Source organism: Rhea americana, unplaced genomic scaffold, assembly GCF_003343005.1.
Source record: "Rhea americana isolate MKP2758 unplaced genomic scaffold, rheAme1 scaffold_30, whole genome shotgun sequence".
Classification (NCBI taxonomy): domain Eukaryota; kingdom Metazoa; phylum Chordata; class Aves; order Rheiformes; family Rheidae; genus Rhea; species Rhea americana.
This window is the reverse complement of record NW_028186424.1, coordinates 4833200-4845254: the sequence shown is the minus strand read 5'-3', so window position 1 is coordinate 4845254 and position 12055 is coordinate 4833200. Positions and strand designations below refer to the sequence as shown.

The window sequence follows — 12055 nt, the reverse complement described above, 5'->3', positions numbered from 1 at the left end:
TCGGTTGTTAAAGATGAATGTTGGTCTCATCCAGAGCAGCCATTTTAATCTTGTAACCTTATGGACTCATCCTAACCTTATGGATTCTCCTCTCTTTGCTTCTCCCCACATTAATAATTAACCTTACATATCCTGTATCATTGTATAGTGTTGTATATCGCGATTAGATCATATTCCTTAATTTTAGAGCATACACTTTTTTCTTATTCACAACTACCTTGAAACATCCTTTTATAATTTTACAAATCTTGTTATATGTAGTACTGATGTAAAAATCTGTTAAAAATACTTAAAATGGCTAATTTGCTCTATGATTTGTGTAGAATATGTGAAGACATATAAACACAATAAAAGATGGATATGATGATGGTGTTGCCAAGACTACACACCATCTCTTCTACTTTTGCACTTTGCACTGTGTACAACACATAGCATATTCTAAATCTATGCTAAAGGAATAGATTAAATCTTGTTTCTTTTCTAATTGGTGCAAGGTATTTAAGAGACCTTAATCAAATCATGACTAATGCTCTTTACGAGTCAATGTCCTAACTTTTATGGAAGTTGGCTGTTGCAAAACAGTGCTTTTTTCTTGATGTGTTATTTAAGCTTGCATAACAATTATTTATTGAATTTTAATTTCAGATTTTTAACCTGATGAAGTTTGATAGCTATACACGCTTTCTCAAATCACCCCTTTACCAAGAATGCATCCTAGCTGAAGTAGAAGGTCGTCCTCTTCCTGATCCTCAGCGTGTTCCTAGCAGCCCCACTTCTAAACACAGTATCAGTTCAGAGAAGTCTAACATCTCTACACCGAAAAAGGTTATCTTTGATTGTACTGTTGTTATCTGAAAACTATATTAACTATTGCTTTTCAAGTTCTTTAGAAGATCAGCGATAATGTATAAAAAACAATATTYCAATATTTAAATCTACATCATATGTCAAGTATAGGAAAAATATATAAATCTATAAAAATCAAATTCTGCAAATGACTTTCCCACAATCTGTTGCATCTTTGGTTTTCTAGCAGTAAGTTGGGCATTACTGGTGAGCCRCGGAGAGTTTGTTCATGTTTACATGAGCTCTCTATGGCTTATTTTCAGCTCCTRTGTTGTACTGCTTATCCAGTAGTACGTATTTCTTTTGGTTTCTGCTGGGTTTTATTATTATTATTTTCAGTTGCTACTGAGAGGTAGACTGGCACATAGAGTAATGAATGGGGTAATGAAGACTGTTAACCTGATGATCACATTCTCATTTTAGGAAAAGTGTAGGAATGTTTGTTTTAGATAATATACCTGCAACAGTGGTCTAACCAATGATTTAATTGTGTTTTGATAATAGTTAAGTGGTAAATCAAAGTCAGGAAGATCCTTAAATGAAGAGTCAGGAGAGGAGGATGCGGAGAAGAAGAAAAGGGGAACATTTTTCTCATGGTCAAGAAGTAAGAGTTTGGGAAAATCACAAAAGAGAAAAGAAAATGGTGATTATCAAAATGGTGAGTTTTCACATTCCACTTTATTGCAATTGTTTCAGCAGTAGATGTGACTAATATCGTCATGTTTACTTTCTAAGMACTTGTTTAGATGTGACAGAGGGAAACTGTAAAATCAGAAGCCGATGTCCTGGCTAGTTTCTCTGATATTTTTATGAAAGTGAATGTGAAAATAAATAGATGAAAAACTGAGAATATTTAAACTTGGTTTACTGACTCCCAAGAGACTTACCTACTTTCCAGTATACTCTGCATTTTTGTGTTCTAGTGATCACTTATTCAAGCAGGAACCTGCTGTTGTTATAGTAAAGTAATTTCATCTCTACAGAGGAGTTCAAAGCTGTATATACAAATAGTGCTAAAACTACAGCTATTTTAAAATTTCTCCATGTGCATTATGTAATCTTTCTTTCTCTTATTAACACCACACAAGTTCATTCACTTCAACACTCTCTCTGTTCTTATTTCCTGCTTTCCTGATTAAAATGAAGGAAGAAGAATCAGAGTTGTGAAAAACCTTCTAATCTGCTGTTTTGTTACTTAACTGTTTTCTAAAGTTTAAGGAAGAGTTCCCTAGCCTTTCTTTTTCCTATGTTGAGTGAAGGCCCAGTCCCACAATAAATTTTTAATCAGTTGAATTATTTAAGTGTTCTCAATATGCTCATATACAAAAAGATTTAATAGGCATTTGCTAAGATTATAGGCTTAAACTTCTGAAAGCGAGTAGTGATTTTCTTAGATTTTGTTTTTCTAACACCGTACCTGTACTCCCCCCCCCTTTTTTTAAAGGGGAGTTAAAAAAAAAAAAAAATAGTTATTTCTTTTCAAAATATTTGAATAGGTAAAATATTTTTTAAAGTGTTTAAAGATTTTTAAATGCTTTTATGTATTCTTAAAAATATTTTTAAACAATTTTGTGTTTCTACTTTCTGGGGGGGGGGGGGAACAAGTGGGCTTGTTCAAGGGTTACATGGCCAAGAAATACTCAACCAAAGATTGTTTCAGTTTTCTGTGCTTCAGTACATTGTAGCAAGATTTGGAGTTTTTTTCTTTAATAAAAAATGATTTTTATGACTAGAGRAGCTAAGGTTTTGCAATAGCTTTCTGTATTATAGCAAATAATAAAACTAAGGATTACTAATGATTATTGCTTATTTCCACAAGCAGATTCTATTCAGCCCAATGGATTATCCTACAGACGGGAATCACAAGGCTCCATGTCATCAGCTGCTAGTCTTGACTTGGTAATGGCCAGTTCTTAATAATGAAGTAGTGGGGGAGCAGTGAAAACAGTGGATTATTATTTTCTAAGTCTAAAGTCATTTGTTTAAAGTAGTACTTTGAGAAAGCATTTTAAAATGATACATTCAGAGGACATGATGCAATATTAAACAATTTTAGAATATTGAAATGTAATAGAGTTGAAATGTAATAGAGTTTGTGTTCATATGCTGTTTTTTGTCTTGTCCTTTTATAAGAAGGATATTGTTTCTATCCTGTCTCCTGTAAATCCTAACTTTAAGCACCAATAAACTTCTAGAATAAAAGTTTGCCTTTCTAGGGAAAGTATCTCTTTATAATAAACAGTGCTCTCCCTCTACCAGAGCTTTGAGATTCTGTTCTGAAAAACTGCATATTATACCTTTAACGCAGCTTACATACAGGTGAAGCAGAGGAAAAGATGATTTCTATGCTAGCAGTGTCTGTCTTGCTTCTTTCCTCCCCATTTCTTTTACAGTTGTGAGTTTTTCCTCTTGACATTATGACTTAACTCTGTTTCTAAAATTTGATAAGAGAGAGGTAGAAAATTTCTCAGAAAACACTGTGATTTTGTGCTAGCACATAGAGAAATAAGTAGTGAAGATGCTGTGATTTTAAACAAGCAAGTTCTTCCTTCACTGGGCAAAATTGAAATGGTAGTGATTATAGAAAGTAAATGTAATATTTAAAACATATTTTAACTAGCCTGACATGGGGGAAGTATATAAAATGGAAAGTAATTTTAAARGCTTTTTTTTTTATAGGCCAGAATATCCCTCTAATTGACTAGATTCTATCAACTACATATATTTTGCCTGTGCTACAAATGATGGTCAGAGAAGCAAGCATGGCAAAGTCATATTTATTTCTGTTGCAACAAAGTCATATCTTAAAAAAAAACAAAAAAGCCCCCCAAAACCCCCAAAAACCAACCAAACCCTCCCTAAAACAGCCACCTCTCTTTTCTCTCCCACTCCAATTGATTTGAGTCAAAAAGTTATTGGGATTTGGATGAGAAGAAGCAAGTACAACAGAAGAGAAAAAGTACAATGAATACCCTAAAATAATGTAGGAAACAGTATTGTAGTAGTGTCCTTTTGAGTAATAATTGAGCTTTTCATCAAATTTTCAAAAAATATATTTGGCATTTTGTAGTTGGGTTAGTATCTGTCACATAAAGATTAAGATTTGTGCCCTTTACCCATACTGCACTTTTGTTCCCATTAATAAAAAAAAATGCATGGTTATCTAGTGAATTATTTTAAGATTTTAATTTCTCTGTGGGATATTTGTATGTGTGTCATTTAGATTCTATTACAACAAGATTAAGTTTTGTTTGAGGATTTTTAAAGGTGTTCCTCATCACCAAAATGCTTTGTTGATTCATAATGTCTAATGATAAATTTTTACATCAGCAGAAAATTACTGAGTAAAGACACTTGATTATCTGGAACTTAAATAAAATTTTATTTTCTTGTTGCACTTTTTGATTAAGTGTTCTGTTTTATAGCTTGAGAATCTTATAACCTGTCATGCACTCACTATCAAAACCTCAGCAATTCTAGAAATCTGTTCAATTTGTGCAGTGCTGCTATCTTTGCTTAAAGAGTTTTTTCAGTATTTAAATTTATGTGATATTTGTGATATTCTGAAGAATTACTAAACCATAAATATTGCTGAAATTATGCTTCTTGGCTTAGTTTGGTTTGTACAGATTCTAAATGCATATRCATATTCTTAATTTTCCCATTGGGTGTAGACTTTTTTTCTCTTTTTTCTATCAAGTCTGAAACCTCTAGATTACCTGCGTTTGTACCAGATAAAGAGAAATCCCCAAAATACTGCTCTGTAAACCTGCCAGATGGTTCATCCAGCAAAATGGTTGTTAAGTCTGGATTCTCTATCAAAGAGATGCTATCTGGACTCTGCGAGAAACATGGCATTAACATAGCTGCAGTGGATCTCTTTTTGGTTGGAGGCGACAAGGTAATGCATATTCTTGTGTTGCTTTYTTCTCTCTTTTTTTAAAGAGTGTGTTTTACTAGTACTTCTGATCTCTCCACAGTAATAGATATATGCCAGTTCTACTTACAGCTTTGCACTGGCAATAATATGTCAGTCAAAGGAGAATGTTGGTCAAACTAGTACTGGAGTACTGTGACCAGTACTCCAGGTAGCCACATTACAAGGAGCAGAGGTGAGCTTCTTTTAAGGATTGCCTTAAAATAATAGCTTGATTTTGGTACCTAGTCAACATAATTTGTCCAGAGGAAGGGATAATGCATACTTAATAAAAAAATATCAACATGGAAAACTGCTAGTAGATATTAGATACTTCAAAAAGCAAATAAACGTAATGACACTCAGTTGTGCAAAGCTAAAATGAGGTGAATTCGTGCTAGAATTTTAATATGGAGGGAAATTATCAGCTGTTTACTAAGGCAGGAGGTGATGCATCTCATTCCAACAGAAGTATCTGTGGTTCAGAGAGAACCTGTTGATGTTAAGCAAATTTACTGTCTTAAATTTTTGTTGGTGATCACTCTGGATGGTTGCTGTGACAGAAGTCAATGAGCATACAATGTGCCCGCTCTTTTAAATCTTTTAATAGCTGTTAATTTGCAATATTTTCTGAAGTATCATTTTATATGATCATTTATTCAAGTTGAAGGGTCTAGGCTTGGTTTAAAACACTGAGCTCTAGATTACCTGCTGACTGCAGTGGAAGTTGAAGTTTGGTCATTGTTTCACAGAGTCCTGTTTTGTTAGAACTGCTCAGGGAGAAGCACACCTTAATCAYGTTGCTTATTGTAAATTAACACCCACCAGAATGCATACAACTTATGTTAATTTTCTTTCTTTCTTTCTGAGTTATCTGTAAAGCTTTTTTAATCATGCAGCTCTTCTTTGCTGCGTATTTTAAAATGTGTTTGTTCTGTGTTCTTCTGTTTCTGCCATGGGATCTTTAGCCGCTTGTATTGCACCAAGACAGTAGCATCCTGGACTCTCGGGACCTACGTTTAGAAAAACGCACTTTATTTCGGTAAGAGTCAAAAATGCTCTCTTTTCTTGCTGTTTGTCACCTCTAGTTTTTGTAATTGGACTAATGTAGTTTCTGAGTTACCTGTGCAACAAAACAGCAATTAATACAGAACAGAATTTTCTGAATTAATTCATTAAATAATCCAGTTAGGCATGCATCATTTTAGATTGCAATCCCCAATCTAGCACTAGGTGTCTAAGGTTCCCATCCATTTTATAGGCCCATTAGAAGAAATAGCCAGTAGTATCAAGCAAAAGCAGCCTGAAGTGAAGGTGGATGACCCAGCATTTGTAACTGAAAATGATTACCGTGTCTTAGGGAATTTTTGTTAAGCATAAACACATATCCATTTTTAGTCTAGATTGCAATAAAACTTAAGCCAGARATACGGGTTCGGCATGGGGGATTTTCTGGGTGTGCATAAGTGCTTAAGTCAGACAACTTACCTAAATTCTGGCACTAGGATCTCTTAGGTTCTGAGCTAGCCACTAAGTGCTCTCTCTACAGGTAAGATTAGGATGTTTCTAAAAGATAATTCAGATCAGGACAACCAGGCTAAGGGTCAATGGGAGAAATGTGGGTCCCCAGCAACATTTCAAACCACCTAGAGCAGTGCCTTGTGAGTTTTCAGTGCTGAAAAAGGAAGCTTTGTGGACTGCTGCCTTGGATACAAGGGTAATTCAGTAGGTGCCAGGTGAACATTTAAATGTTTTTATGGTGTCAGTGTCTTACTGCTCCAGCTGKTGCAGTTGTGAACAAGCGTATAGAACAGACCTGGAGACCCAGAGGAAGCCTTCATGTGAAAAAGAGGCATGCCTCCTAGATCGAAGCAGAGCAAGGATGAGACAGAAATTGAATTGTGGCTCTTCTAGTCTAATTCTAAACACACCAATAAAAAATGTAGCCTTTATGATTAAATAGATTGTTCCCATTCCGTTACCTGTAATTATGTACCTGACTGGCACATTTCAGTAGGTCCAGTTATATAAATATAAGATCATTTGAGCATAGATTTATAGCACTGAATGTTAACAAGTCAAAGTTATTAATATGAACAYATTATTAATATATTTATAATATAATGCATTGTGTAATTCATTATTATATGTTACATATAAAACCATTTATATTTTAAAACCATATTTTTCTTTTATTCAAAAATTCTAGAACATTTTTAATGTTTCTAAATTCTAAAAATCCCAACTAACATTATGAAAAATGTTGAAATAATTATTTAGGAAAAAGCTGTGAAGTAGAACATGTGTGATCACAGCATTAACTACATTCTGTTCTGTTTGATTAGTTTTATTACATTGTTGGCTGCATTTTTTAAGTGAATAAAACATATTTTGTCAAGCATTCTTCCTTTTAGCTTTATATTACTTTTCTTTAGGAAGTGGGGCTATTTTCTATGTAAGGGTACTTTAAATTTATGAATATGGTGTAACACAATCAATTTATAAATTGAAATTAAGCAGCCTTTATTAAGATGTGTGTTTGTTCAGTTGTCAAATTAAAAAAGAATTTCAAATAGGCTGCACCATATGTTACTTAAGTGTTAATTAAAATTTAGAAATGTTCTACATTATTTCTTTCTGTAAATACACACCATATTGGCAAAATCAAATATTTGAAATTTTTTCTGTGATAATGCAAATACAATGTGGCAATACTTAGTTGTCTGAATGTCTGTTACTTCTGTATCACTTACCAGTTAATCATTCAAACTGATTATTTCTATTTAATAGGTATTATATGCTTAAATATGAAAGACAAAGTTTCAGCAATTTTTTTGTGGAAGGGAAAAATCAATAACAATAAAGAGCTTGTATTTAAGTAATTTGTGAGAGAGATAAGAGAGGTTTTGTGTTTAATTGTGACTGACAAAATCACTAATAATTTTAATTTTTTCTGATGATGTCCATTTCCTCTGTGAAAGTTCGATTACTTGTCAGCCTGCCCTTCTTTACATCCTGTTATGCCATTGTAGTCAAACATGGCTGTTACGGAGGAATCTTGGCACACTTGAAGAACAACATTTTAAAAAGCTAGGCATAATTATATGCAGGGAAATGGATGTAAATGGAATAGCCTTTCCCTTTTATTTTTTTATTTCATGATTCTTTGCTATTCTGATGAAGTGACCTGAAATTGCATGACAGGCTCTGAAGAGGCTGTTTTCACTGCTTAAATTATAAGTGAATCTCTTTTAAAGCTTATCCGTATAGGTTCCTCTTACAGCAAATTTTTGTGATACAGTAGCATCTTGTCAGAAATTATCGTTATCTAGAACACCACTGTATTTATTCCTGTGTTTAAAAAGGGAGGAAAAAAGATTACTATGAAAGCTCATCTCAAATAATTGAAATATAAATTGCAGGTCTGTTTTGTGACAGTGAGAAGAAATGTTTTTCTTGCCTCCACAATGAGCAATCTCATTGGAAATGCGAAAGAATGGATTCAATTGGTCTGAAGTGTCACCATACAATTAGGTTGGCTCTTGACATCACTTAGTGCTAGAGAATGAAACAGTGGAGGTTTTATTTGTATTGAAAATGCTTTGCATCTTCAGGTTTGGATGGATTTGTGTTGGTTAAGTTGGAGTATATGCAGAGTCAACAGCTTTTACTTTATTTGGCTGTGTATTGCATTTATATATTTTCTACATTTTATTTATTGGAATAATTTATACTTACTGTGACAACTGATATGTTTCAGGCTGGATCTTGTTCCAATCAATAGATCAGTTGGTTTGAAGGCTAAACCCACAAAACCAGTAACAGAAGTCTTAAGACCTGTGGTTGCAAAATATGGTTTAAATCTTAATGAACTTGTGGCAAGACTAGTAAGTATCTTTTGATGTAATTCATTCTGTAATATTTCTTGTCTGGAAAAGAGTATTTGATAGTCATTTTTTAATTCACATTTTAATAGGAAAGATTTTTTAGGACTATGTGCTGAGATGAAAATACGTATTAGTCGTAACCGTTTTACTTAGGAGTTGCTACCCTAAGGCTTTATTCTGCATCTGTTTGTTATCTTCTAATTCAGAATAAATCCATCATCCTAAATAATGTAACCTGAACATAAATTCTTCTAGGGYCCAACATTTTCATCTTTTAGCCAAAGAGAGTTACTTGAGATTAGTTAAAGCTATTGTTCCATTATCCCAAGAATCATGAAAGATGCATCAAGTYCCTTTGCAGACAATTTCTGTGAAAGCAGACTGACTCAACTTGTTAACTACTACTTTCCTACCATTTTTTTCTCCTGGAATGTCAGGTAATGGGAAGTTACTTCTGAGGTTTTTCTAGGATATGTACTCTCTTGGCTGCACCAATCTGCATTTTTCAAATGCCTGAAAAGAATGTTGGTATGAGATAATTTCAGTTAATACATTAGAAAATTAACAAATCAGTATAYGGACACTTTAGAATACAGAATAATCTCAAACTTCCTATGAAGAGAGTGATTTACTAAACACATGCAACAATATGTTTAGACTATTTATGTGTGCTTTCAAATAGATTTTGCCTTCTTGTGTCTTCCTTTCCCCTAAACACCATTCTTCTCACATGAATTGGTTACATTCATTGTAATCAAGRCAATTTTACACACTCTTGGAATAAACAGTTTTAAAAAGTTAGAAGAAAGATTCCGTGCATCTACACTAAATGTAAAAATACTTTGCTAATTTTCTGTTCGAAAGTGTCAGACTCTGCATAAAGTTGCTCTGAAAACAGCTCTTTCTCTGTTATATACAAACTGTGATCCGACTTTAGAATGGTGAGCAGGAACCACTTGATCTTGGTGTCCCTATATCTAATCTGGATGGCCAGCGAGTTGTTCTAGATGAAAAAGAGCCAACAAAGAGTAGAGGTAAGTTGGCAGAAAAGCTTTTGTTTATGATGTCAAACCAGTTTCATAAAGCCTAAATTTGATTAATTTCTTCTGTGGGCACAAAATCRAGGTAAATGGGGGTTAGGTTTGGGTATTTCTCATCTAGCATATATATTTTAAATAAAATGGAGTACAGTTTCTAAAAATTAAAGTTTAAATTCATCTATGGATACCAAGTACTTTACTGCTGTTTTAAAAAAATTGTGCGTATTACACTAATATAATAATATTGTAAAAACTAATAACTTGAATATTCTACTTGCATTCAAGCTGAGATGCATGCATACAGCTAGAGACATAGTGCATAGTGATGATAATGAGAATAAAATACCAAATAACTTCTGTGAATTTGCAATTATTTCCTTAAAGATATTCTGCATGCATAGGGCAGATGCAGTTTGGGCAGCAACTATATATATACTACTTCGATAAACCCCTTCGTTAACATGAGAAAGCAGCAGAGCCCACATCTCCAGTTTGTAAGCTATGACTTCTATAAATAATATCATAAAGGATGTTATTTGTGATTTCTGTGTACAAAAGCATTAGTAAAATAGAAGTTGAACTTTTAAACTCAATTCATTTCAGATCAACTTCTGAGCAGCTGGAAGACAATCTTTTGTCCCAATTAACATGTGCTAGATTAATGTAAGCAGCCTTGGGAGTAAAGGTTCAATTTCATTAGGAGCTATTTATAGATACCGAACACTTAGTTTTAAAAATGAAATTAGATTTGGTTAAATTAAATTGACTTAGAGCAGAGATCCTCTTCGAGCAAAGGAAAATTATTGAGGAGAATCAGATTTGTCATTTTTCCAGGAAGCCAAACCAATTGTCATTTTGAAAAGAGATATCAATCTAAGTACTCTCAAAGATAATTAGTCTAAGGATTACAAGTGAAATTGTAATCATATGTGCTCCCTGCTATTATAAAAGCCTGAATCATAGAGAATCGTTCTAGTACTGGGGCTGCTTCCGCAGCAGCATACGAGTGAAAAAGGGGCAGGATTATGTGTTTGAGGCTGTGTCTTAGGTCAGTATGTTTGTTGTAGGCGGATGTAAATTGAAGAAGCCATATAGCTGCTTACAAGTAGACAAGGAGGATATGACAGTGTCCAGGAAATAATTGATGCACAAAACAGAAAAGATTCAGAGTGGCCTTTCAGTGGCTTGTTCTGCTGAAAAAAAGAAATATATTTTTTCTCATTTAAGCTGAGTATTCTAAATTTGAGAATTACAAACTGTATTATTAGCTGAACTTTTAAAAGTTATTTGACCAAAATCAACAGAAAATTTAGGAAAATCTAAGTGAAGCTACAAAATCTTTAAACTTTGTCAGCATTTCCAGTATTAGTAAAATTTGAAGACGAGTGGGAGATTCTGCTAGCTTTTGATTGAAAAGTGTTGGAAATGTCAACTGTGGTCACTGTTTATTTTCCAGAGAAACCTTTAGGAAATTTCATAGCCAAAAAAACCAAAAAACCAAAAATCTGTTTTGTGTTTCATTGTCACTTAAATATTAATTATTTGGAAAATTACAGATTTATAGTTATAGAAAGTATATTTATGTTCAGTGTTTACAGATAAACAAAAAGGTGCATCAGTAAAACAGAGTGCAGCTGTAACTTCTTCTTCAAGAAATCAAGTATCTACTGTAAGTCTTCTGCAATGATTTTTGTCCCTTAGATCATCTTTTATTTTCTGCTGGAATCCTATACTAAAAGCTGCATTCATCCATGATTTTGAATCTGTCAGATTATGTAACTAGATTGAGTATAGTTAGAATTCATCCATTATTTTTCCACTCCCATCAGCCTTTATCTGTGGGAACTTTATCTTCTTGATGAATTGGACAGCTCTTTCATTGTTTCATATTTGTTATTTCTTGTTTAATTGGTTTTGCTTTATTAAAAATGATTGAATTACTCTGAAATTTAAGGGCCTTTCTGTAACGTGAATTTTTCACTGTAAATAATATTATATTTGTATATGCATTTTTTGAGGAGTATTGTGGCAAAATTTTTGACAATAATTAAGATTTAAGTAAAACATTTGCTGTTGTGTTGTTGGAGAAACAGTTTTCTAAATAACTTCTGTTCACTTAGATATGTACAAATGATAGAGCCTAAATGTAAGTAGTACTTTAACTTTCCTTCTAATACAGGGAGAGGGAAGAACTCTAGGAAAGTCTAATTCTATCAAAATGAAAGGCGAAAATGGAAAAAATGCTAGGGATGTCCGGCTGTCAAAGAGAGAAGACTCTATTGCAAAGATTGGGAAAAAAAAATGTCAGAAAATTAATTTGGATGAAGCAGAGGGTATGTGAACTTTTTAGTTTATGTAATAATGTA

The 12055-nt window shown here is 33.2% G+C and overlaps 1 protein-coding gene across 1 annotated transcript in view; it reads left to right on the top strand.

Moving 5' to 3' along the window:
• RGS12 (regulator of G protein signaling 12) overlaps nucleotides 1-12055 on the top strand; it is an 88168-nt gene that overhangs the window by 61375 nt on the left and 14738 nt on the right. The window contains exons 8-16 of the mRNA XM_085309628.1: nucleotides 646-825; nucleotides 1351-1504; nucleotides 2669-2745; nucleotides 4547-4747; nucleotides 5731-5804; nucleotides 8523-8649; nucleotides 9587-9683; nucleotides 11279-11358; nucleotides 11869-12022. Of these exons, the coding sequence (XP_085165754.1) occupies nucleotides 646-825; nucleotides 1351-1504; nucleotides 2669-2745; nucleotides 4547-4747; nucleotides 5731-5804; nucleotides 8523-8649; nucleotides 9587-9683; nucleotides 11279-11358; nucleotides 11869-12022 (1144 nt within the window). The remainder of the gene's footprint in view (nucleotides 1-645; nucleotides 826-1350; nucleotides 1505-2668; nucleotides 2746-4546; nucleotides 4748-5730; nucleotides 5805-8522; nucleotides 8650-9586; nucleotides 9684-11278; nucleotides 11359-11868; nucleotides 12023-12055) is intronic.